The following is a 25,961-nucleotide window of genomic DNA, read 5'->3' as shown; positions in this document are numbered from 1 at the left end:
TGGGAATTTGGGGAAACAAGGAGTGACTGCTAATGGGTATGGAGTCTTTTTGGGGTGATGATGAAAATGTTCAAAAATTGATTTTATTGGTGGTTATACATGTCTATAAATATATTCAAATGGAAGAATTCTATGATTATATATGTGATATATAAAGTATATCTCAGAGAAGTTGTTAAGGATTAAAAGAAGAATGGTATCAAAATCAGTGACTCAGAGGTCTGCATTACTTACCCGTAAAATAAGTGTAAATTAAACTCGGAGGCAGTAGCAGGGAGGGAAAGAAATAATAGAGTAGAAATTAATGAAATAGAATACAAAGAATAAAAGAAATCAACAAGCCAAGAGTTGGGTCTCAGAAGTGATCAACACAATTAATAAAATTAATAAACCAAACCTCAAAAGAAAAAGAACAATGGCCTGAAACACCAACATCAAGAATTAATGATGGGATATTATTACAAACTCTACAGCTATTAAAAGGATAATAGTGGGATCTCATGAATAACTTTATGTGAAAAAAATTCTACAACTTAGATGAAATAGAGAAATTTCTTGAAAAACCTTACTTAGCAAAATAGTCACAAGAGGTATAGATCACTTAAATATTTCTACAGCTGTGTAAGAATTGGAATTTATTGGCTGGGTGCGGTGGCTCAAGCCTGTAATCCCAGCACTTTGGGAGGCCGAGATGGGTGGATCATGAGGTCAGGAGATCGAGACCTTCCTGGCTAATACGGTGAAACCCCGTCTCTACTAAAAAATACAAAAAAAAAAACTAGCCGGGCGAGGTGGCGGGCACCTGTAGTCCCAGCTGCTCGGGAGGCTGAGGCAGGAGAATGGAGTAAAATGTAAAACCCGGAAGGTGGAGCTTGCAGTGAGCCGAGATCCGGCCACTGCACTCCAGCCTGGGCGACAGAGCGAGACTCTGTCTCAAAAAGAAAAAAAAAAAAAGCTATCGCTAACATCAGTGAAAATAGTAAAATATTGAATCCATTCCTTCCATGATTGGGACCAATTCCAAGCATGTTTCTGCGATCACATCTACTCAGCATTGAACTCAAAGTCCTAGCCAGTGCGGTATGGTTGGGGAGGAAGGATAATTGAAAAGGAAGGACTGGAACCACTTTAATTTGCAGAGAACAATTACTGGAAGTAACTGGTGAATCTGGCAGGTCACAGGATACAAGCCAAGTAATACACGGCTGTGAGAGCAGAAAAAGGAAACACACACAGGGTTTCCTACACACATTAGTGTAGCTGTCACCAGATATTTAAACACTTATGCAGAAGTGTGTTGCATTTGATCTTCTTTCAATCTAATCAGCTGTCAAACCGAGCTCAGCATAAACTGTTTTTATTTTAACAACTTTCTCCTCTTCCTCCTCCTGCTCTTTCTCCTTCTTTTCTAATTTAACTTTCTAATTTAAAATATTCTCCAATTACAGAAAAGACTATACTCTAAATCAAAAACTATACTATACACTTTGCTCTGAACCATCTGAGAGCAAACTACCCATAGAATACACATCACCCCCGGCTGGGTGCAGTGGCTCACGCCTGTAATCCCAGCACTTTGAGAGGCCAGGGTGGGTGGATCACGAGGTCAAGGATCGAGGCCATCCTGGCTAACACACTGAAACCTTGATTCTACTAAAAATACAAAAAATTAGCTGGGCGTGGTGGCGGGCACCTGTAGTCCCAGCTACTTGGGAGGCTGAGGTGGGAGAATGGTATGAACCCGGGAGGCGGAGCCTGCAGTGAGCCAAGATTGAGCCACTGCATTCCAGCCTGGGCAACAGAGCGAGACTCCATCTCAAAAAAAAGAAAAAAAGAGTACACATCACCCCTACATACTTGACTGGATATTTCCAATAAATAAAGACATTCTCCTGCATAACCACAATACAACCCTCAGTATCAGACAGTAAGCATCAGTACATTACTATCTCAGACTAATCCTCAGACCCCAGTGGTTTTCACTTGTCTTTATGATGTAATTTATTGCACAGAAATCCCGCCCTGAATAACTACACTGCTCTTTCATCTTTTTCTGTGACTCTTTAGTATTCAGTGGGACACTGACAGGCTGTTTTGGGGGACAGTTTGTAAAGTGCCCTTTAAAACCTGTAGTTGTGGCCAGGCGCGGTGGCTCATGCCTGTAATCCCAACATTTTGGGAAGCCGAGGTGGGCAGATCACGAGGTCAGGAGATCGAGGCCAGCCTGGCTAACATGGTGAAACCCCGTCTCTACTAAAAATACAACGAATTAGGCAGGCGCCTGTAGTCTCAGCTACTCGGGAGGCTGAGGCAGGAAAATCGCTTGAAACCGGGAGGTGGAGCTTGCAGTGAGCCAAGATGATGCCCCTGCACTCCAGCCTGGGTGACAAGAGCCTGACTTCATATAAAAAACAAAAAACAAAAAACACCCTTGAAGTTCATTATTTGATATTTATTTCAATATCCTGATTTTTAAAAATTTCATACATCATATAACCCTCGTTAGTAAAAGTGTATGTGTCTGTGCATATGTGAACACTGCCCAACCACAGCAGAATACCCATTTTTCTCATTTTTCTCAAGGGTACGAGAAACATTAGGGCACACTATATGTTATGCCACAAAACAAATCTTAATAAATTTTTAAAAATTGAAATAGTACAAAGTATCCTTTCTAATCACAATAAAAGGAAATGATATATCAACAGCAGAAGGAAAACTGAGAAATCCACAAATATGTAAAAATTAAACAACATGTTTTTAAACAGCCAATGGGTTAAAAAAAAAAAATCAAAAGGGATATTAGAAAATATCTTGAGAGGCAAGGTGCCGTGGCTCACGCCTGTAATTTCAGCACTTTGGGAGGCCTACGCAAGCAGATCACTTAAGGCCACGAGTTCGAGACCAGCCTGGGCAACATGGCAAAACGTTGTCTCTACAAAAAGTTAGCCAGGTGTGGTGGCGTGTGTCTGTAGTCCCAGCTACTTGGGAGGCTGAGGTAGGAGAATCACCTGAGCCCAGTAAGTTGAGGCTTCAGTGAGCTGTGATGGTGCCACTGCACTTTAGCCTGGGTGACAAAAATGACACCCCATCATCACCCCCAAAAAAGAAAGGAAATATCTTGAGACAGATGACAGGTGCACTAAAATCTCAGAAATCACCGCTAAAGAGCTTGTCCATGCAACCAAAAACCACACGTGTCCCAAAACCTATAGAAATAAAAAAATGTTTAAGAAAATATCTTGAGACAAATGAAAACACCATGTACCAAAACTTATGAGACATGAAAGCAGTGCTAAAATGGAAAGTGATAGCTGTAAATGTTCACATTAAAAAAAGAAAGTTCTCAAATCAACAATCTACCTTTACACCGTAACGAACTAGAAAACGAACAGCAAACTAAGCCCAAAACTAGCAAAGGGAGTAAATAATAAAGATGGGAGCAGAGATAACAGAAATAGAGGATAGAAAAAAATAGAGAAAATCAAAGAAGTCTCAAGCTGACTCTCAGGAGAGATCCCTAACATGTACACACCAAGAAAGAGAGAAAACTACAATCAGAAATGAAAGAGAGGACATTTCAAACAAATTTGCAGAAATCAAAAGGATTGGCCGGGCATGGTGGCTCACGCCCATAATCTCAGCACTCTGGGAGGCTGAGGCAGGTGGATCACCTGAGGTCAGGAGTTCAAGACCAGCCTGGCCATGATGAAACCCTGTCTCTACTAAAAATGCAAAAAATTAGCAGGGCATGGTGGTGTGTGCCTGTAATCCCAACTACTTGGGAGGCTGAGGCAGGAGAATCGCTTGAACCTGGGAGGCTGAGCCGAGATTGTGCCATTGCACTCCAGCGTGGGCAACAAGAGCAAAACTCCATCTCAAAAAAAAAAAAAAAAAAAAAAAAATCAAAAGGATTATAAAAAATACTGTGAGTAATTTTATGTCAACAAACTAGATCACATAGATAAAACTGATACATTCTAGAAACACACTACCTACCAAGACTGAATAACGAAGAAATCAGGATTTTGAACAGAACTATAGCAAGGATATAGAATCCATAATCCAAAACTTCCCAACAAAGGAAAGTCCAGAACCAGTTGGTTTCAATGATGATGGCTACCAAACATTTAAAGAACCAACACTAATTTTCCTCGAACTCTTCCAAGAAATTGAGGAGGGAACATTTTCTGACTCTTTCTGTGGGCCCTGCATTATCCTGATACTATAGAATTGTTGAAAAGAGGCCTCCATTCCTTGTTCCTGATCTTGGAGGAAAAACCTTTAGTCTTTCACTATTGAGTAGGATGGTAGCTGTTGGCTTTTCATATGTGGCCTAAATGTAAGATCTATAAGAATTGGCCAGGCGCAGTGGCTCAAGCCTGTAATTCCAGCACTTTGGGAGGCCGAGACGGGCGGATCACGAGGTCGGGAGATCGAGACCATCCTGGCTAACACGGTGAAACCCCATTTCTACTAAAAAGAATACAAAAAACTAGCCGGGCGAGGTGGCGGGCGCCTGTAGTCCCAGCTACTAGGGAGGCTGAGGCAGGAGAATGGCGTGAACCCGGGAGGCGGAGCTTGCAGTGAGCCCAGATCGCGCCACTGCACTCCAGCCTGGGCGACAGAGAGAGACTCCGTCTCAGAAAAAAAAAAAAAAAAGATCTATAAGAATTATGCAACGCTTGGAAGAAAACATAGCAATTTTACTTCTGGATATATATCCAAAAGAAATCTAAAGCAGGGTCTCACCCATGTACATAGGACAGCCATGTACATAGGAGCATTATTCACAATAGCCAAAATGTGAACACAACCCAAGTGTCCATCGACAGATGAATAGATAAACAAAATGTGCTATCTATAACACACAATGGAAAGAAAGGAGATTCCAATGCATGGTACCAAGTGGATGGATCGTGATGACATTATGCTAGGTGGAATATGCCAGCCACAAGAAAAAAATAAATACTGCATAGTTCCATTTATATGAGGTACCTAGAGTAGTCAAATTCATAAAAACAGACAGTAGGATGGTAGTTGCCAAGGGCTGGGCGGAGGTAGGGGCAAAGAGACAAATATAAGTACAAACAAATGGTTGAGTTTTAGAACCGGGAGAGAGACGTGAGTTCTGTCTAGTTTTGGAGGCTTGGGGGAATGGAATGTGAAATTGATCTTGTGACGGAGGAGATCTGGAAGCCACTCATGCCAACCCCTGCTTTGCTGCCACATGTCATACCTGGCTCAGCCACAACCATCAGAGTTCATGATCAGTCACCTGCCTCACAGCAGTGGAAACATAGCCCTTTGGGAGAATCGTGTCCAGCAGGTATATTCTAAGACTGATCTCCAATCCTTTACACCACCCTTTTCCTTACAATACACCATATACAAAAATTATCTCAAAATTCATCAATAATATTCCTTTTCCTTACAATACACTATATACAAAAATTATCTCAGAATTCATCAGTAACATTCCTTTTCCATGTTCTTCCTGTTTTCTGCAGTTTCTGGTTCTTCTATTCAACAGGTATTTATTGATTCTTGCCAAATCCAAGGTCATGAAGCCTTATCCCCGTGTTTTCTCCTAAGAGTTTTGTAGTTTAGCTCTTGATCCATTTTCAATTAATTTTTGTATACGGTGTCAGATAAGAGTCCAGCTTTATTCTTTTGCATGTAGCTATCCAGTTGCCATTTGTTGAAAAGACGATTTTTCCCATGAAATGGTCTTGGCATCCTTGTCAAAAAACAATTGACCATAAAGGTATGGGTTTACTTTTGGAGTCTCAATTCTTTTCTAGTGATTTATATCTGTCCTTTTGCCAGTGCTACACTGTATTATGAGATTTAGTCACATCTTCAGGTTCCCCTATTTTTTTTTTTTTTTGAGACTGAGTCTGGCTCTGTCGCCCAGGCTGCAGTGCAGTGGCGTGATCTCAACTCACTGTAAGCTCCGCCTCCTGGGTTCATGTCATTCTCCTGCCTCAGCCTCCTGAGTAGCTGGGACTACAGGTGCCCACCAGCATGCCCGGCTAATTTTTTGTATTTTTAGTAGAGATGGGGTTTCACCATGTTAGCCAGGATGGTCTCGATCTCCTGACCTCGTGATCCACCCGCTTCGGCCTCCCAAAGTGCTGGCATTACAGGCATGAGCCATCGTGCCCAGCCCAGGTTTCCCTTCTAGTTCTCTTGCTATGTCCACCACATCTGTGGTTACTTCCAGCCCTAAAGTCTTGAACTCCTCAAAGTTATCTCTACGGATGGGCAAACAGCTTTACCCCTCCCAAATACAATGGGATCCAGAAAAAAGAATGTGACCAAGCTATGATTACACAGTGGAAATACTTTATTTTATAAATGAGTAATTCAAGATCTATTTTATCTTCACGATTCTCTGAATGGCAACAGGGCCTGGATTCTATAATCTGGGGACACCATTCAGGTTGGGACAACGGTCCCCAGGCTCAGAAACACATGACCAATTTACCCTGGTGAGACTGCCCCATGTCTCTTGCCTGTCAGGACCAAATCAGTACCAGTCCTGTTCATCCCACCCCTCGGAGCTCCCTGTATCTTTCTCTGCTTTCCATTTCATCTGCCAATGTCTCAACTGGGCCTGGATTTTGTGGGATATTCCCACATGTCCCAAGCTGCCCATGTCCCACCCGCTCCCCCATCCTCCTCATGCAGAGCAAGACCATGAGAGGCAGCCAGTTCAGTGACAGAAATGGACACAGCAGACGACCCTTGGAGGAAAAGGTGGGATCTGCCACTGACGGGGTCTGCAGTGCTGGGCTTTGAATCTCACAGAGAGTGAGGATTTTATGATTCACTGTAGGTGCAAATATTTTGTTTAAAAAGTTCTCTCAACTTTTTTTTTTTTTTTTTTTGAGATGCGGTCTCACTCTCACTCTGTCACCCAGGCTGGAGTGCAGTGGCTCAGTCTCGGCTCACTGCAAACTCCCCCTCCTGGGTTCAAGTGATTCTCCTGCCTCAGCCTCCCGGGTAGCTGGGATTGCAGGGACGTGCCCCCAAGTCCTAGCTAATTTTTGTATTTTTAGTAGAGACTGGGTTTCACTATGTTGGCCAGGTTGGTCTCAAACTCCTGAGCTCAGGTCATCCACCCACCTCGGCCTCCCAAAGTGCTGGGATTACAGGCATGAGCCACGGTGCTTGGCCTAAAAAAGCTCTCTCAAGAGTCTGTTATGGTATATTTCAGATTTGAGGATGCAAACTAAAAAGAGAGATAAAAGAACTTTTATTATGAAACCCTTCTCCATTGAAAGGGAAAATCTACTAGCAGATGAGCCTGGTTCATGAGCAGGATTGTGGGTGCTGGGCAGTGAACCTCAGCCAGTGTCACATTAAATGGGTGGGTCTGGCATCCTGTGTGCTGGACAGGCAGGCATGGGTTCAACACTGAAGGAGGGGAAGAGCTGTCCGATGGCAGACCTTTACAGTGATTCTGCAGGGAGAGGGTGAGGCAAGCCTGTAGGGCTGGAGGATAAGGAGGAAAACTGAGCAACAGGCTCATGCTGAGAGATGGTAAAACCCAAATCAGAGAAGTCAAAGAAAAGGGCAAAGATGACTTTGCATGTTGGTCACCTTCAGGACTGGGGTGGGCGAAATGTCACTTCCAGCAGTCTATTCAGAAAATGCACTAAAAGACCACTACTTGTCCAAACTCAGAATATTGGGGGTTGTCAATAAAACTAAAGGAAATTTTAAACATTTGATGACATTCCATATGGTGGGCATTTTACATGCAGGTAGTGAAGTGGTGGGCACCACTGCTGTCTTGTTTACTACCTGGGACAGAATTCTGGCCTCCCTGTTCCTCAGTTTTCATGTGATAAAATGGACATGATAAGATATTTCAGGCATGCTTCATGTTATAGAGTGAGTTCAGGAGCAGCCCCTGGCAGGAATGGAATACTAGGCTGTCAAAGGTTCTGTCTTTTCTAATGCTGTGCCCACATTCCCGGGGGAGACCTCACAGGCATCATCCCATAGCCTCGCCTTGTCCTTCACATGGTTTATTGCAGGAGCACCAAGAGGTCCATTGAGGCAGTAATCACATAGGTCCAGATCCCTATCAGAATAAAAGGTGGATTCTGAGCTATCCTGTGAACTGTCTACACAATAGGGTGGCTGTCCATCTTTCTTCCTCCCTGCTTTCCATTTCCTTTTCCCTTTCCTTCCCTTTCTGCTTTCCTTTTCCCTTTATCATTTTCTTTCCTTTCTCCCCTGCTCTCCTCTCCTTTTCTTCCCCCTCCTTCTCTTTCTCCTTTTCTTATTTTCTATTTTTCTTGTTCAAGTGTAAATTTTTTAGATGTACCACAAGGTATGGACCATCATACAAGGTACTTTAATGTTTTCTCATCTTGCTCAAGAAATAAAATAATTAAAAACGCAGGTGGAAACCCCACAAATGTGTCAATCACCTCTCCCTCCCTGCAGCAAATGCTTGCCTAGTGATTACATCTCTAATTTCAGGAGAATTACAAGAATGGTTTCTTGATCCAAGATAGCAACATATGGAAGGACAGTGTAAAACTCCGAAGTGCGTTACCCCTTTCTAACATATTATGAGTGCTTATATGATGATGCAGTAAAGCCTGCACTTCCTGGACTGACATTTAGGACCCTTCATGGTTTGACCTCTCCCGTATGACACGGTCTTCCAGTCTCTCTGACCAGATGCTTTACTTTTCTTTTACTTGAAGACCTTCTCCCCAACAGACAATCAAGCTAGTCCAGCTGTTGTTTACAGCTCATTCTATGGACATCTGCTTGTTGTCAAATTCCTTAGGACCCAGGTCTCACTCTGAAGTGACCAACCCCTTTTAACTTCACTTTCCTTATTACAATTACCTTAGCCTACATTCCCTCTTCCATTTCATCCAAAAGGTTTCTCCTTCCTCAGAAATATGGCAGCTATTCTCTTTACTCCTCACTTGACACAAACATTCCTTACCTTTTATTGTCGTTTTCCTTTCGCTGACTGCATAAATTCTGTTGAGGTAATAAGCTACTTGTTTTCCTTTTTTTAAACATCAGGCATCTCTTTGTTTTCCACATTGTGTCTTATATGCATTGTCTAACACAAAGAGTTTGCTCAATAATGGTTTGTAGATCTTGATCTGATGGAGAAATGAGTTTAGCCCAATCAATTTTTTCTTTTCCTGGGACTATTTGACCGTCCCAAATGGCCGTGTGATTTCTTACTGTTGAGGTCTTGGTGAATGTGGGCTGGGTGCTGGTGGTGAAGCAGAGGAGAGGTAGGGGCTAGCTCTTCCTAGAATCAACCAGAATCATTGTCTTCTGATTTGTGACTATTCCCTTCCTTCCTCTGGTTCACTTTTAGGCTGTTTGAATGGTAGCCATGCAAAAAGTGAGGGTGGGTAGACCCTGGCACTTATTTCCAATATTCCCTAACTTTTCTCCTTCTGTCTTTGATCATTTCCTGACTAACTTTGAATCTACCTGTTTCCAGGTAACTTGGTGGCCCAAAGGAGGGCTAAAGAGATCTACCTAGGGCTGGCCGGGCGTGGTGGCTCACACCTGTAATCTCTGCACTTTGGGAGGCTGAGGTGGGCAGATCACGAGGTCAGGAGATCAAGACCATCCTGGCTAACACGGTGAAACCCCGTCTCTACTAAAAATTCAAACAATTAGGCGTGGCCAGGCGTGGTGGCCGCCACCTGTAGTCCTAACTACTTGGGAGGTTGAGGCAGGAGAATGGCGTGAACCCGGGAGGCGGAGCTTGCAGTGAGCCAAGATCACACCACTGCACTCCAGCCTCCAGCCTGGGCGACGGAGCGAAGAAAGAAAAAAAAGGAGATCTACCTAGGGTCTTCCCTGTCAGCCACACCTGACTTGAATCTAGTGGAAATCCTTTTCATCCTCAATCTTGTACATGGAAATGATGATAATGGTAATGCCACAAAGGAATTGAGGGCTTTAGAAAGTCCAGAGTTGGCTTTGGTATTGCACCTTCCTGATCTGTGACCTGACATAGATGACCACAGCCTGAGGACCTGCTGTCAGACATCTGTGTATAGAAGACAGCTCCATCCTCACAGTCAAAGGGAACTGTCAATGGACAGAGCCCAGAACCCCCCGCAGTGCCGTGGGTGTGTTCCTTAGGAATGTCCACACTGCTAATGCCTAAAGCACGAAGGCAGAGATCATTTGAGGCCAGGAGTTCAAGACCAGCTTGGCCAACATGGCGAAACCCTGGCTCTACCAAAAATACAAAAATTATGCGGGCGTGATGGCACATGTCTGTAATCCCAGCTACTCGGCTGGCTGAGGCGGTAGAATTGCTTGAGCCTGGGAGGTGGAGGTTGCAGTGAGCCAAGGTCGTGCCACTCCACTCCAGCCTAAGCAACAGAGTGAGACTCTGTCTAACTAAAAATATCTATATCACAGACATAAGGGATCCAGCTTTTGTTGGGCTCCTAATATTTGCAGACAGTGAATTAACTGCTTTATATACATTGCCTTCTTTAATTAATACAGTAGTTCTGTGAGGAGGTATTAGCAGCCCATTATTGCAGATGAGGAAAGCTGAGACCCAGAAAGACAATTCAATATGTTCAGGAAAGGTCCCTGCCTTTAACCAATGCAGCTGCACCTGGAACCTCTCTTGTCTGATTCCCAATTCTGCTTTTCTTGTCTACTTGATAATTCACCAAAAAGCTTGCCCGGATGATGTAACCCAGGCTACACATATTATGTAGGACACTGTCACCTCCATGTGGGAGGTGCCCCATCTTGTTTTATCACCTTATATGCCACGAGAACCTTGAGCAGTGCCTGGCTCAAAGCAGGTGTAGGTAGATGTTTACTGCACAAGTGCGTGAAGGAAGGGCAGATGGATTGTGCCATTCAGAAGGCACAAGAGAATAGACATGCCATCTATGTTTTCCATCATGGACTTCTTGGGCACGCCTACAGAATCCCCTCATGAAACTTCTAACTACTGTGGTGCCACCTGCCTCTAGAGGGACAACATATGTCATCTTCAATTCAGATTAACGAGAACAAGGGCCATTTGTAAAACTGTACCAATGAGGAGCAGTTTCCTTACCAAAAAACTGATCATAAGAGGCTGGGTTAAGTGGCTCATGCTGTAATCACAGCACTTTGGGAAGCCCCAGAGGGAGGATCACTGGGGCCAGGAGTTCGAGACCAACCTAGTGAGACAAGAACTATTTATATACTTAAAAATAAACACTTTAAAAAGATAGAATTAAGATCTCTTCAGTACTTTTCTTATCATAGAACATGCTTCAATTCAAGTATTTTCTTATAACTCAATTAAGTCTTGTGATTTTCTTCAGACAAATTATTCCTTTTTTTTTCTCACTCTGTCACCTAGGCTGGAGTGGAGTTGCATGATCTTAGCTCACTGCAACCTCTGCCGCCTAGGCTCGAGCAATTCTCCTTCCTCAGCCACCTGAGTAGCTGGAATTACAGGTGTGTGTCATCATGCCCGGATAATTTTCGTATTTTTAGTAGAGCCAGGATTTTGCCATGCTGGTCAAGCTGGTCTCGAACTGCTGACCTCAGGTGATCTGCCCACCTCGGCTTCCCAAAGTGCTGGGATTACAGGTGTGAGCCACTGCGCCCGGCCGGCTCCTGTTTTTCTGCAAAAATTCTTACCATTGTGAATTGTCCTCCTATTCTGTTCTAAGAACAAGAATAGGTGAATAATTCTGCTAAATGGCTTTTCAGCCTCCATTGAGACTACATGATGCTTACTTATTGATACTATTGATACAGTACATTATTTTTTAACATATTCACATTCTCTGAATGAGCTTTTACGTTAGATTTTCCAAAGTACCCTCATATATATGGAAGTCATTAGTCTCCTAAAAGCCAGGGAGGAGGTAGCTGTGTCTTGTTGGGGTGGTGAAAATTGCCTAAATGGGGCAGAAAGGGACTTTCTGGGAATGGTGGAAATTCTCTGTCTTGACTGCATAATGGTTACATGTGAGTATATAGTTATCATAGAGGAAATGAAACACTCAAGAAATGAACAGCTGAGGCTGGGGACCGGTGGCTCATGCCTGTAATCCCAGCACTTTGGGAGGCAGAGGTGGGCAAATCATTTGAGTCCAGGAGTTCCAGACCAGCCTGGGCAACATGATGAAACCCCGTCTCTACTGAAAATACAAAAATTAGCCAGGCGTGGTGGTGTGCACCTAGTCCGAGCTACTCAAGGGGCTGAGGTGGGAAGATTGCTTCAGTCCAGCAGACTGAGGTTGCAGTGAGCTGAGATTGCGGCACTACATTCCAGCCAGGGTGACAGAGTAAGACCCTGTTTTTTGTTTGTTTGTTTGCTTGTTAAGTGAATAGTTTACTGCATGAACTTACATCTCAGTGACCAAAGAGGGGCAGAGAATCTGTAAGCTCTTCAAGATAAGAGGTTTATCATCATTTTCATGGAGACCAAAGAGGGGAGGTGACATGCACCAGGTCCCACAGCTGGTGGCTTCTCAGAATCACTGTTGGAATCCACAACTCCGGACTCTGATCAAGGGGGTTCTCCATTGTTTTTTTTTTTTTTTTTTTTTTTTTTTTTTTGGCAGTCTCGCTCTGTCATCAGGCTGGAGTGCAGTGGCACTCGATCTCGGCTCATTGCAACCTCCAACTCCCTAGTTCAACCGATTGTCCTGCCTCAGTCTCCCTAGTAGCTGGGATTACAGGCACGTGCCACCATGCCCGGCTAATTTTTGTATTTTTAGTAGAGATGGGGTTTCACTATGTTGGCCAGAATGGTCTCAATCTCCTGACCTCATGATCCACCTGCCTTGGCCTCCCAAAGTGCTGAGATTACAGGAGTGAGCCACCGCGCCCGGCCCATTGTCTTTTATAGACACCTAAAAGCTGAAGGATCTCAGATGAAAAAGATGAATGAATATCAGTGAATGTCACTTGTTTCTTTTCATGTTCTTTAAATGAGGCTGTACAAAACATAACCTCGTATTCTTGGCCCTCTGTCTCTCTAAGGAAGGCGGTGTGCAGTGCGATGCACACACATTTTATTGAATCCCTTGTGAAAAAAGCTAAATAAATCTTGGGACCATAAAATCACTAAGCCAAAGGGAGAAGTCAAGCTGTGAACTGTGTCAGGTAAACCTGCCTCCCATTTTATTCTTAAATAAGATAGTTATGAAGATTAAAAAGCTATATACCTCCCTCACAATTTGCCCATGAGAGAATTCTTTGTGGGCCTCAAGATCCTTACCCTAAAACAGTTCTGCTGAATTTCACTTTGGCAATGTACATTGATCAGCTACAAGATCAGCTACATTGATAGCTGATCTTCACAGGTGTGGGACAGAAAGTCATCCCTCTGCCCACCTGAGACAAAGGCATATCTGACTGCTTCCTCCGCCCTGTTGTTTCTGAAAAATGCAGATTCACTGAGCCAGATAAGGCATGAGTGACTATTCCTCTCCCTCTACCCTTTTACATATAAGCTGTGTACTCAGTGAAAGGCTGATCAAAGATCCAAAAGAATGCAAGTTTTTGTCTCTTATCTACCTATGACCTGGAAGCCTCCACTTCCGGTTGTCCCGCCCTTCTGGACAGAACCAATGTACCTCTTATGCATATTGATTAATGTCCCATCTCTGCCTAATATATAACAGAAAGCTGACTCCAACCATTTTGGGCATATGTCCTCAGGACCTCATGAGCCTGTGTCATGGGTGTGTCCTCAACCTTGGCAAAATAAACTTTTTACAAATTATTTATTTATTTATATATTTATTTTTGAGACAGGGTGTCACTTTGTCACCCAGGTTGGAATGCAGTGGCGAGATCTCCACTCACTGTAACCCCTGCTTCCCAGATTCAAGAGATTCTTGTGCCTCAGCCTCCTGAGTAGCTGGGACTACAGGCGTGCGCCACCACACCCAACTAATTTTTGTATTTTTAGTAGAGACAGTCTCAAACCCCTGACCTCAAGTGATCCACCGGCCTTGGCCTTCCAAATTGCAGGGATTATAGGCAGGAGCCACTGCGCCTGGCCACAGAATAAACTTTCTAACTTGATTGAGACCTGTCTCATATTTTGGGTTCACATCCTCACATTCCCGAGATCTGGGTGGGGTTCTTCTCTCTTGGGGTTCACTTATTGCTCAGGATCTGTTTGCCCCCACCTACCTCTGCCCCAGCCTCAGGGAATGAGGCTAAGCTGGGTATAAACAGAGATCCCCTGCCCCAGGCCCTGTGCTTTCTGCAGATGCGGAAGTGGCCACCCTGGGACCTGCTCCCATGACAAGCGCAGCCCAGGCAACCTCTTCCCTCCTCTGAGCGCCCGCTGCAGCCACTGTCTCTCCCTCCCTCGGGCTCTCACCCACTTTACTTTCTGCCTCTGTACTGTCCATCCAACCTCACCAGGTGGGTTCTCAGCCCTGTGTGAGGGCTGATTCTCTGATGACCTTGACTCCCTGCAGCACCTTGGGTGCCAGGGAGGCCAGGCAGTGTGGGCACACTCTCTGTGGATGGGAAGCGGGTGGAGCGGATGGGTGCTACAGCGGTAGGTTTGCCAGCACAGGGGACTCTCCAGGTTCCCCCCTTGGGTTCTGGGCCTCATGTGGGATCTTCTGTCCTTTCTGAACTGAGTCCCAGTTCACCTGGCTGTCTCGGTGGCTTTCTCCACCCAGCTCAGAGGCTTTGCTTCTACAACTTTGGATAGATCCTGCCCTTTAACTCCTGGAAACCGCTCATGAGGCAGCCGAGCCTCGTGGACAGTGAGATCCTCGTGGCCAGAGCTGATGCAGCGAGCCCAAGGGATGCCTTGTATGGATGCTGGTGAGATGCATCAGCAAAACCAGGTGGGGCTCCTTGGTCCACACCCTGCAGGATGCCTTGGAAACACTGGCAGAAAGATGTATTTACAGGCATAATTATTTTTTTTAAAACTCTGAAGCTAGGCCAGGTGCAGTGGCTCACGCCTGTCATCCCAGCACTTTGGGAGGCTGAGGTGGACGGATCATGAGGTTAGGAGATTGAGACCATCCTGGCTAACATGGTGAAACCCCGTCTCTACTGAAAAATACAAAAAATTAGCCAAGTGTGGTGGTGGGTGCCTGTAGTCCCAGCTACTGAGGAGGCTGAGGCAGGAGAATGATGTGAACCTGGGAGGTGGAGTTTGCACTGAGCTGAGATCGCGCCACTGCACTCCAGTCTGGGCAACAGAGAGAGACTCTGCCAAAAAAAAAAAAAAAAAAAAAAAAAAAATATATATATATATATATATATATATATATTATATTAAATGTTTTGGTCAATACATTCATTTGTCTCATGCTTTTAAACAAAAGCATAGTGTTTTCTTTCATAGTGGAACTATGGCTCATTCTACTGTTGCCTTCTGTGGATAGTTGCATTTGTTTTTGAAAATTCTAACAGCAATCATCTTATAGGTATCATATATCCAGATAGCCATGTGCACTACTTAAAAGCACAATTTGGAGTCAATGAGTTAATTATTTTTAAATTTTGTTTAGATTTTGACAAATTGTGCTCTGAAAGAAAATTATAACAAGTTTACTCTCACACCAAGAGTCCTACACCCTTGTTACTCTGAACTTTCATTCTTTCCTAGTCTAAGAAGTAAACAATGGTATATCTCACTGTTGTGTTTTTGATTTCTCAACGTTATTAGAGGATTTTCCAGGGTCCAGGAGTTTTCTGACACTGAATGTAAATGATCTGCAGACCTCAGATTAGACAGCAGGGGAGGGTGGCAGGGAAGACTGAATTCCCAGCTGTGCACTTGGGAAACCGTGGTCAGCTGGGTCCAGTCCCTGCCACCTGCCACACCTGTGAATGGAGATAAGGTCTCTGTCCTCGAGCTGTCAGGATGACCTTAAATGAGCCTGGAGCTGAGCTTGGTTCCTGACCCCAGGTCCTGGCTCTGTCAATGCTGGACTGGTCCAATCTCTGTGCCAGGTCCTTCCACCCCGCCACTCTCTCTATCAAAGTAGGAACTGAGAAATTCTGAAGGCTCAGAAGCTTAGACACTCAGGCTGTCAAAGAGCCCAGAGACTAGAGGCTGAAGACGGCCAGGGTTGGCCGTGCTCCTCTTCAGCTCTGTGACTCTGGTGTGGCCCAGCTCCTTCCTGTAAAATAAGAAAGAGATAAAAGTCTGCAGAGGCCCTGTATAAACTGCAGTGGACTGTGTTGGCAGTGGACTGTGTGAGGTTGTGTGGGAGGACAAACCACATCCTCAAGGCTGGTGTCAGTCACTCTGGATTGGATCCCCAGGGCATATGTCCTCCACCCAGCAGAGGCTGCACCTGCTCCTACCTGCACCTCTGTACCGGCTCCCTGAGCTTGGGGGCAGAAGCTTCTGAAGACTAGGATGGAGCACCATGGGGAGGGGCCATGGAGGAACAGAGGAGCCACATCACTGCAGGGCCACAGCCTGGTGTACCTGCCACATTTCCAGTTGTCCTTCTGGTAGGTGCCCAGCCCAGGTTGCAGTTTGAAGAGCGAGCAGGAAAGGTGTCTGTCGCTCCCACATCTAGGTAATATAAAAGCTAAACCCTCCAGGGGAACTGTAAAAGTTGGGGTACTATATGGGTGGCCTAAGCACTTGACTCCTCAGGGGAGAAGCTGGGAGTGGGGAGTTTTCTCCTGATCGCACTGCAGTGCGCACGAGGTGCTGTTTGTGTGTGAATGTGTCCCACCTTCTCCTGCCCATTTCGGTGTGGATGTTTTCTCAGTTCCCCATGTTTAGGAGTCTCTCCACTAGTTTCTGGCTTTCTCTCAGATAAAACTGATTCATGCGTAGATGTTTATTTGGTGCTTACACGAAGAGAGGAAAAGTGGAGAGCCTCCTGTAGAATTATCTTGCTGATGACACAAACTTGGTTTTAAACGTAACTTAGCTTCACTCACGGGGGCTGTGGCAGAGCTAGGAGGCGGCAGACACACTCTGAGGGATGATTTACCTTGTAGAATGGAGCAAACATCACCAGCTCAGGGACTACAAGGAGGATTAAATGAGATGTGTGTGAAATATTCTACATACACTACCCAATGATATATAAGTTGAGTCTGGAATACAAACTTATATTTTCTGTTTTTTGTTTTTTTGGTTTTTTTTTTTAGACAAAGTCTCACTCCATCACCAGGCTAGAGTGCTAGAGTGCAGTGGCGCGATCTCAGCTCACTGCAGCCTCCGCCTCCAAGGTTCAAGTGATTCTCCTGCCTCAGCCTCCTGAGTAGCTGGGACTACAGGCATACACCACCATGCCCAGCTAATTTTTGTATTTTTAGTAGAGACGGGGTTTCACCATGTTGGCCAGGATGATCTTGATCTCTTGACCTTGTGATCCGCCTGCCTTGGCCTCCCAAAGTGCTGGGATTACAGGCATGAGCTACTGCACCAGGCCACAAATTTATATTTTCTAATATCTTCATGAAAAAAGTAAAAAGAAATACATGATATTAATGTTCATGACATTTTATTAAATGTAATATAGCCAACATTTTCTCATTTCAACATGTAATTAATGTACAATAAAGTATTAATGAAACATTTTACATTCTTTAGTACACTAAATTCTTCTTTTTTTTTTTTTTTTTTGAGACACAGTCTCGCTCTGTCACCCAGGCTGGAATGCAGTGGTGCGATCTCAGCTCATGGTAAGCTCCACCTCCCGGGTTCTCGCCATTCTCCTGCCTCAGCCTCCCTAGTAGCTGGGACTACAGGCGCCCGCCACCACGCCTGGCTAATTTTGTTTTCATATTTTTAGTAGAGATGGGTTTCACTGTGTTAGCCAGGATGGTCTTGATCTCCTGACCTCATGATCCGCCTGCCTTGGCCTCCCAAAGTGCTGGGATAACAGGCATGAGCCACTGCGCCTGGCCTACATTCTTTTGTTTTGTTTTGTTTTGTTTTTGAGAGTTTTGCTTTTGTTGGCCAGGCTAGAGTGCAATGGCGCGTTCTCAGCTCACCGCAATCTCCTCCTCTGGAATTTAAGTGATGCTCCTACCTCAGCCTCCTGAGTAGCTGGGATTACAGGCATGCGCTATCACGCCCGGCTAATTTTGTATTTTTAGTAGAGACAGGGTTTCTCCATGTTGGTCAGGCTGGTCTCAAATTCCCAACCTCAGGTGATCCGCCTACCTCTGCCTCCCAAAGTGCTAGGATTACAGGTGTGAGCCACCATGCCCAGCCTAGTACACTAAATTCTTGAAATAGGGCGATCAAATTGCTCATCAAATTCAGGTTAGCCTCAGCTCGAGTGCTCAGGAGTCCCTGGGCCAGTGTCTGTCATGCAGGACTCCGCAGCCCTTCAGGAGGCCCTCTAGCTGACGTAGGCCCTGAACTACAGCCAGGAGGGAAGGTGAAAGAGGAAGGGAAAGACAGATCGGTGTAAGGTGGTGTTAGGGGACAAGGTCGGATATAGTAGGGGAAGGAGAAAAGGGTGGGAGAAGAAGATTTAGGATTCTATTGGTCTGATGAGAAATGGCATAACTATAAGACAATCCCATTCATGATGACTACAAAGAATAAAATAGAAAGATAAACCCTTGACAGAAGCAGGAAGCTTGAGCCCAGGAGGTCAAGGCTGCAGTGAGCCCTGTGCTCCAGCCTGGGTGACAGAGTGAAACTGTCTCAAAAAAAAAAAAAAAAATTACTGAAGAATTTTACATTGCCTTTTGTCCAGGAGGGGACTTTCATAAGATTATAATGAATGACAAAATAAATATATCAATAGCTTAAGTTTCTTAACATTAAAAATTCTGCACCTGAAAATATTTGACCAAATAAAATGGCAAACAAGAAAGTAGAAACCTATTATCTGCACTTGAGAAGGTGCATGGGCAGGGACGTGTATCTCAATAGGCAAGATAAAAGTTGTAAACGGTCAGTTTGAAAAGAGAATCAAACAGCTAATAAACATGTGAAATTTAAGTCCAAAAATAAATAAATGCATATTTAAGTTAATTAATTTCTTCCTAGTTTGAGAAAACAAAAACGAAAGAACAAGCACATCAGCTCAAGACTAATGAAGTGCTGTTGGAACCAAAACCGTGCATGTGTATGTGGTGTGCACATGGGTGTGTGTGTGTGCAGGAAAAAATGCCTCTTAACACAGTAATTCTGTTTCTTTCAGGAAGCTACCTTATGAACTTGGTCAGAAAAGTTGTCCAAGATTTATTTTCAAACACAAACTTTTGGCTCTACGTCCATCTTGAGACCGTAGACTCCTATCCTCACCTTCAGAGGGGCATTCCATGGGTGCTCCTGGTGTGTGTTGGGAGTGGACCAGATTGGAGTCAAAGGTCAGGGAAAGGGGCACTGGCCTAGAGAACAGGATTCTCTTGTAATGAAAGGCCAGAGGACACAGAGCCTTCTTGTGGAATCCTAATTAGGGAAAGGGAGCCAGGTTGGTGGGAGCAGGGGAAAGCAAAAAGAGAAAGCAGGTAAGTGTGAAAGGAAAAGAAATCTTGTGGCCCCCAAATCTCTTAGCTAAAGGAAAAAGTCAAACTGAAAACTTCTTAGGGCAAACCTGCCTTTCCTTCTATTCAGTCACCCTCTGCTCACCGAGATAAATGCACATCTGATTGCCTCCTTTGAGGAGGCTAATCAGAAACTCAGAAGAATGTAACCATTTGTCTCTTATCTACCTATGACCTGGAAGTCCCCTCCCCGCTTGGAGTTGTCCTGCCTTTGCTTCCAGTTAACCCACCTATTCTGGACTGAACCAATGTTCATCTTACATATGTTGATTGATGTCTCATGTCTCCCTAAAACGTATAAAACCAGCTGGGTGTGGTAGCTCACGCCTGTAATCCCAGCACTGTGGGAGGCCAAGGTGGGCGAATCACCCAAGGTCAGGAGTTTGAGACCAGTTTGACCAATGTGACAAAACCACATCTCTACTAAAAGTACAAAAATTAGCCAGGCATGGTGGCTGGTGCCTATAATCCCAGCTACTCAGGAGGCTGAGGCAGAAGCTTGAACCCGGGAGGTGGAGGTTGCAGTAAGTTGAGATCACGCAACTGCACTCCAGCCTGGTGACAGAGCAAGACTCTGTCTCAAAAAACAAAACAAAACGCCGGGCGTGGTGGCTCAAGCCTGTAATCCCAGCACTGTGGGAGGCCGAGACAGGCGGATCACGAGGTCAGGAGATCAAGACCATCCTGGCTAACCCAGTGAAACCCCGTCTCTACTAAAAAATACAAAAAACTAGCCGGGCAAGGTGGTGGGCGCCTGTAGTCCCAGCTACTCGGGAGGTTGAGGCAGGAGAATGGCGTGAACCCAAAAGGCGGAGCTTGCAGTGAGCTGAGATCTGGCCACTGCACTCCAGTTTGGGCCACAGAGCAAGACTCCGTCTCAAAAAAACAAAACAAAACAAAACAAAAAAAACAAAACAAACAAAAACAAAACACCAAACTGTGCTCTGACCACCTGGGGCACATGTCCTCAAAACCTCCTGGGGCTATGTCAAGGGCATGCATCCTCAACCTTGACAAAATAAACTTTCTAAATTGACTGAAATCTGTCTCAGATTTTCACGGTTTGTGTAAGTCTGCCTTTCTTTGTGGTCCAGGACACAAAACCCTCCTGTGCAAATAACTCAAAATCTTCCCACACTCAGCTATCATCAGACACCTGCAAGCTGGCTCACTGCAACCTTGGCTTATCAGTACTGCACAAAGCCCTCTTCAACAGTCGTCATAAACACTAGCCTATAAAATCTCCAACAAGCCTTTGTCACTCTGCAGTCAGCTCCTCTTCTGCTGGCTTACCCATTGCGTCCTTGCTACACATTTTCCTACTTTCTCTAATACATCTGCTTTTTTTTTTTTACTTTTTTTTTTTTAAATGGAGTTTTGCTCGCGTCACCCAGGCTGGAGTGCAATGGTGTGATCTCAGATCACTGCAACCTCCCCTTCTGGGTTCAAGCAATTCTGTCTCAGCCTCCTAAGTAGCTGGGATTACAGGCACGCGCCACCACTCCTGGCTAATTTTTATGTCTTTTGGTAGAGACAGGGTTTCACCATGTTGGCCAGGCTGGTCCTCAACTCCTGACCTTGGGTAATCCACCCAACTTGCCCTCCCAAAGTGCTTGGATTGCAGGTGTGAGCCACCGTGCCTGGTCATTAATCTGCTTTTCTTTACCTACAACTGTCTTGGTAAAATCTTTACCTCTGCACCACTGGGCCAGATACTGGTCTCTCCCCTGTGACATTTATTTACTGCTGGGTGGGATAAAGGGAAGAAGAGGGAGAATGGAGGAGGAAAAGCAGGGTTGGTCCAGAGAGGAGGAGGACGGGGCTGGAAGAATGTGGAGGATGGAAACGGTAGCTCCCAGCCACCAAGGGGCAAAAGCTGGGCCACAATTGCCCCTTTCTGTTTTCTAACCTGACCGAAATTTCACCACCCACATCCTTTTTAGATGTAAAAGATGCAGTCCCATGGAGGAAGGGCAGAGCCAGGAGGCAGTGGAGCTGTGGGCTCAGAGCTCAGGCGTCACCTCACCTGAGAAAGATGTTCTAGCTGAGAGGGCCTGGGCAGTGCAGGAGGGAAGCAGGGGGTAGCCTGGAGGAGTCCCACCTACCCTCGGGGGAAGGAAGACAGCATGGGGGCACACCTGGGCCTCCTGGGAGCTGTGGGCGAGAGAGAGACAGAGAGACAGAGAGAGAGAGCGAGAGCGAGAGCGAGAGCGAGAGAGAGAGCGAGAGAGAGAGTCCTCCAGGGCAAGGGGAGTGGGAAATGGGTCTCCCAGGTGCCTGCAGGGCTGAGCAACCTGGGTCCACTGATGGGGATACAGGTAAGGGCTGCTGTCCCTCTCCCCAGGGGGAGGAGCAGACAGGAGAGAAACAGGGAGGAGGTGCATGTGAATTCCAGTGCCCAAGAACCTGGCCCTTTAAAATCCAGGGAGTCATAGGCAGGAACCTCCCCTGACACACCAAAGGCAGAGAGGGGACAAGTAAGGAGTCCCAGCAGGAACGAAGCCCTGGCCTCCTGTCACTCAGAGCTGTCACAGGAGGGGAGGATGGAAATAAACGAACAACACACCTCTTTTTATATGAGGTTTCACATTTATTTTTATCATAAACATAGGAGCATTTCATACATAACCAGGTGTTATATGTTATTTGGCCTGAGTGTAAAGCAAAACCTAAACAAACTAACCAACACCAAAAAACCCCAACAATTTCACGTTCTCAGGAAGCTTACTTTAAAGGAATAAGCTTAAACACTGATAAGGCTGATAGGCCAGATACATCTTCAAGGAAGGCCTCTGAAGAAGGGACAAGTCTCCTGCACCGAAGGCCCAGCAAAGGCAAAGACCAGGAGGCAGCAGCACCCTGTGCCTTCCAGAAGTGCAGGGGACAACGCGTGGGACGCCAGATGGAAGTGGGAGAGGATGGAAGTGCGCAGACCAGAAAGGCCACCCCCTCCTAAAACTCCACAGACACAGCACTCTGAATGTGCGATCTTCAGGCAATTCTAACTTTGTCCCCACCAAACCAGTCCCGGAACAAAACACACAATGCCTTGAGATGGAAAAGACTGAAACTGCTAGAATGACTACATCTGTAATTTATCCTACCACGACTGGACTGCTGTGGAGAAGGGTTTGCTGGAAAGAGGCTACAATGATTACTGAGGTTCTTAAATAAAATAATGGAATGTGACACAAGGACAAATGTGTCACCCATTTTAGGTTTCGTTGTCGTAGTGTTTAAGAATTGATATTTCTGAGATGAGTCAGATGCTTACAGAGAAACGAAGCGACTCAAATAGGGAATCTGTACCCTAAAATGCAGCCCAGGGACTCAGGGTCACAGACCACCAGGGAGAGGGGCCCATCCACTCCTGAGTCAGCAAACATTTCATACCATTCCCAAGCACCATCCACTCCTCCCTCCTGATGCCATGGCAGATCCCGGGGCAGATAAACACCTGCTCTGCCCTGAGTCCAAAGGAGGCCCAAGATTCACTAATATTCAACGGTAATGGTGCTTGAAAGAGAAGCTCTTCACAGTCTCAGATCTAACTTAATTCTCACTGTCCTCATCTGCCGTGGACACGTAGGAAGATGCAGTCCCATGACGGTCCCAGCAGGACAAACCAGACACATGGCTTCCCAAAGATACCATGCTCTTCAAAATCCTGGGCATATGTCAACATCGATTTATAAATAAATATAAATAAATATTTATTTATAAATAAATACGGCTATATACCTCTAAAATCAAGTAAGACAGGCTGGCCCCCTGAGAAGTTGCCAGTCATCAAACCCTCGTCCAGTCTCAGGGCGTAGGAGGGAGAACTGGAACACAGTCAGTGCCTCCCACGGAGGGAGGATTTCTCCCTCCATCACTAGTTATATTTCCAGTGATTTTTCACTGCTGATTTGTATCCAGGCAACCTATGTAAATAACCTAAAAAGTGCATTTTCTAAAGTTCATCCATGCTTACATCATTACACAAAAATCAGAAAATAGAAAGATGTACATCATACAGTAATAAGTAATACAAATGTTTCTCTAATTAAGGTGGGGGTAACCCCCATTAATCCCATCTTAACGCTCAAAACTCTAAGTCGAACCCTCATAAGTCCATACGCTCATGACTTAGCATAGGGCTATGTCTTGATAATCTCATCATTAACTCAAAAATATCCTAAACTGAAAATACAGCTAATAACTAGATAGATAATCCCATTCTAAAGTGAAAAAACTGTAAGATAAACCATTGTGGCTGTGCGGCATCTATAGTTAGATGTCATTAAATGCACATAGCAGTAGAGATGGAGCTTGCAATATAAGAAATTAAAAAAAGGACTTGTCTGGCTCACGCCTGTAATCCCAGCACTTTGGGAGGCCGAGGTGGGCGGATCACAAGGTCAGGAGATCGAGACCATGGTGAAACCCTGTCTCTACTAAAAACAGAAAAAATTAGCCGGGCGCAGGGGCGGGCGCCTGTAGTCCCAGCTACTCGGGAGGCTGAGGCAGGAGAATGGCGTGAACCCGGGAGGCGGAGCTTGCAGTGAGCCGAGATTGCGCCATTGCACTCCAGCCTGGGCGACAGAGCGAGACTCCGTCTCAAAAAAAAAAAAAAAGGACTTGTCGCATGATGAAGAACTGGAAAGAATGACATCCTAAAACTACTTTTTTTCTTTTTAAATTGAGACGGAGTTTCACTGTGTTGACCAGGCTGGTCTCAAACTCCTAAACTCAAGTGATCCACCAGCCTCAGCCTCCCAAAGTGGTGGGATTACAGGCATGAGCACTTGGACGAAAACGACCCTTAATACACAATCGTATAACTCTATGCTGCCAAGAGTCTTACACAAATTTCCCCAGTTTCCTTATCACACGCAGTATTTCATAAAAATTACTTCAAGTGTGTTGACAAAGTTCTAGGATCTTTGGTAAGCGGCACCATATTGGATCGCAGAGTTAGTTGAGGCATGGTTCAAGTACTGGACTGTCTCTTCCAGGCTGCCTCCCCTTCTAGAAGAAAAGGTAAATGAGGAAAGCTCTAGTTTCCTGAAGAGATGCTTTCACAGGGATGACATAGCAAAGCCTGCGTCATCTTCTTCATAAAAGAGCTTCTCGGAGTCCACCATGTGGTCCTGAATTGTTTCCTTTGCATGTCCTTCATCCAGTGTTGCCGAGGCATCCAGCAAGGTGTTGACTGAGAAGAGAGAAGAGATTTAGGGTCTCGATGCTCCAAGGACAATCAGCACAGGATTGACATGGGACCCCCTGCTTCCAGCAGTGAATGCTCCAGAAGAGCCCTCTCGCTATAGGGACAGCAGTTAGGACACTGTCCCTATTCCCTGTCCTCCTGCTGCGTCTCAAGGCACAAAACACTTACTCTTAGTGGGCTCAGCGTCATTCACTGGAACCAGCAGCGTCCTCCTCTGACACCCGCCGTTCAGCTACTGCCTGTTCCTGTAACACACAGTGGGGAATGCTCTGGTCAGAGTCAGGAGTCCTGCAGTCCAGTACTGACCCTGACCACCAGCCAGCAAGAGACCTGCAGCGCTTCCCATCTCGGGTCTCCATGGAGATGGAGACAAACCTCTGGTCCTGCATAGCTCTTGGGCTCTGTGTGCTGGTGACTCATTGAGACATAAGTGGCATGCAGTAAATGCTCACTTTGTAAGTGTTCTGCCCAACTTTGACTACTGTATACGCCTGGGTAATTATCCCCTGATCAAGACACAGAACATTGCCACCACCCCAGAAAGTCCCCTTCTGCCCCATCTCATCAACTCCCACCCACCCTCACAGGAAATGATCACTTCCTTACACAATTCTCACCAGCAGAAGTCTCAGCAGAAGAGTATATATGAGAGCACCCAGGAAAACCTAACAAAATGATTTATTCCAAGACTGTAAATGACCTTTGATCATTAATACTGTACCATATCCATAGTGTAATTAAATAAAACAGCAGTCTCCATGGATCCTGGAGAGACATTTGATAAAATTAAACACCAATTCTGATCTTTTTCAGAACCTTTTAGAATAGTAGGTTGCGTTCTTGATTATGAGAATTTCTATATGAAACCAAAAGTGAACGCCATTCCTCAGGGTGACACTTTGGAGGTCTTCTCCAGAAATCAAATCAGGACCTAAACACCTGCCTTCCCTAAGCACAGCTGAACATGGTTCTGAAAGGTCTGGCCTAGGCAACAAGATGGAAAATTAAAATGAGGCGAGACTCTTGGAAGAGGGCAGACACAATAATCACTATTTTCAATGTAATTTAAAATCCCTAAGAATGAAACTACAATACTGAAATAGAAATGTATGTTTGGAGGAAAGTTAAAAACATAGCAGATGCAATAAATTAGCAAACAGAATTACAAGGCTATCCAACTCATGCTGGATACGAAACACTAAACAGCCATAAGCAACAGGAATAATTTATTTGAAGAGGAACA

The 25,961-nt window shown here is 45.2% G+C and overlaps 1 protein-coding gene across 1 annotated transcript in view; it reads right to left on the bottom strand.

The window, feature by feature from the left end:
• Positions 1-22,057: 22,057 nt before the first annotated feature.
• Positions 22,058-25,961, bottom strand: part of LOC139355607 (tumor necrosis factor receptor superfamily member 10D-like) — a 29,124-nt gene continuing 25,220 nt past the window's right edge. Inside the window, 3 exon segments of the mRNA XM_071067439.1 lie at positions 22,058-24,703; positions 24,887-24,944; positions 24,946-24,963. Coding sequence (XP_070923540.1) covers positions 24,570-24,703; positions 24,887-24,944; positions 24,946-24,963 — 210 coding nt within the window. The 3' untranslated portion in view covers positions 22,058-24,569.

The sequence above is a fragment of the Macaca nemestrina genome, chromosome 8 (genome assembly GCF_043159975.1).
Source record: "Macaca nemestrina isolate mMacNem1 chromosome 8, mMacNem.hap1, whole genome shotgun sequence".
NCBI lineage: Eukaryota > Metazoa > Chordata > Mammalia > Primates > Cercopithecidae > Macaca > Macaca nemestrina.
The sequence above is the reverse complement of the archived record's forward strand: the minus strand, read 5'-3'. Positions and strand labels throughout refer to the sequence as shown.